Source organism: Penaeus monodon, chromosome 30 (assembly GCF_015228065.2).
Source record: "Penaeus monodon isolate SGIC_2016 chromosome 30, NSTDA_Pmon_1, whole genome shotgun sequence".
Taxonomy (NCBI): domain Eukaryota; kingdom Metazoa; phylum Arthropoda; class Malacostraca; order Decapoda; family Penaeidae; genus Penaeus; species Penaeus monodon.
In genome coordinates, this window is record NC_051415.1 from 917,493 (window position 1) to 918,983 (window position 1,491).

General features: G+C 51.2%; 1 protein-coding gene across 1 annotated transcript in view; it reads right to left on the minus strand.

The window, feature by feature from the left end:
• The window catches only part of LOC119592262, a 71,284-nt gene that overhangs the window by 6,296 nt on the left and 63,497 nt on the right, over positions 1-1,491 (minus strand). The window contains 3 exon segments of the mRNA XM_037941090.1: positions 105-837; positions 943-1,197; positions 1,349-1,457. Of these exon segments, the coding sequence (XP_037797018.1) occupies positions 105-837; positions 943-1,197; positions 1,349-1,457 (1,097 nt within the window).

Here is a 1,491-nt window from a genome sequence, read left to right on the forward strand (position 1 = left end):
AACAAAGATGATGGTTCAATATTTACTTTTTTGATACGCAGGAAGTAATGAAGTTCAAATGACACTGACACGAGAAAGCTGTGCACCTTAACAGAAATACTTACAAGAAGGGATCGGGGAGGTCGAATGCTGATCGCTGTTCAGATTCCACAGAATCACAATTGTCGCACAAGACCTTGGCGAGAGTCACTTTCCGGAGCTCCGTGAGCTGAGGGTCAGTGAAGCGCACGAGAGGATCAGCGTTTTCGTACCAGAAGCGATCGCACATGCGGAGATTGCGGAACTGAATGCCAAGGATGCAGCCGAAGGTGGGTCCTACGAGGCCTCCGTGCAGTGGCGTTTCAACGAGACCTCCAGTGAATAGGTCGATGTCGTCCACGTGGGCGTAGGTGCGCTTCAATCTCTCGATGACAGGTGCGGCGATTTCGCGTCGCAGGTCGTCGAAATTCCTCGCCTTCGTGAGGTTGCAGAGTGCACGGTACTCGTTGTAGGGCTGTAGGCCGTGGTCGCGACCGCGCTGGATGTTCAGCGCTGCGAGGTCAAGACCAGAGAACGGGAGCTTCCTATCCTCGAACAGATGGTTCGTGACCTCATCGGTGAGGAACTGATCCAGTGTCTCCATGGATACCGTTGTGAGGCCGCGGATGATTTCGTCGATCATGCCGGGCTGGTATAAGAGGTCGGGATTAAAGAAATGGTCGCTGAGTTTGATGGGAGGGTCGCGCTTGGCGAAAATGCCGTCCATGCGCTCCAGCGACGGCTTTAGGAGCGAGTGGCCGAAGCGGAAGGCGATTCCGAACTCATTTAAGATCGTCGGGTTGCAGTAAGGGTCATATCCTGAAGAAGAAAAGCATAAAAGTAATTTCCAAAGACACATTCCAATCATAAAAGGATTCTTTTAAAAGATCTATAGCATCCTAACCCGAGCAGATCATAGCTCACCATCAAAGTATCCCTCTGGAATTAGGTTAAGACCATATAGGTTGATAGCATTCCATCCCAGCACTCGAGGAAGCCATTCGTTATACGTGATGTGTTGGTTGACGGCCGTTACAATGCGCCGCGCGTTCTGGAACAGCTGTTCATCGCTCCAGTGAGGGTTCATGCTTTTCAGTTCTGTAGCCACGCGGTTGTGCTCGCGCAAGAGCAGCGTGTGGAGGACAGCGAGTCCCGGCTGCTCCGAGGCGCGAGTATCACCTAAGAAAATAAAGAAAAGGATAACATAAGTACTAGTATATGTGATTTCTGTTGTGCAAAAGTCGAAAAATTAACTCAGTGTTCCTTTGCACTTTAGTCCTAGCGAATACAAAATACAGAGAAAAGGCCCTTGGAAGCCGTTTGACTTTACCTCCAGTGAAGCACCGACCGGAAGGCGCCTGGCATTCGTGGTTCTCGGAGTCGGTCGGCAGGAGAGGCTTTCCTCGTAGCGGGTTGGTAGTTGCCTTCAGCAGGCCGTCCTGTCGGAAGAGGTACAGCGTGAACAAACAGCAC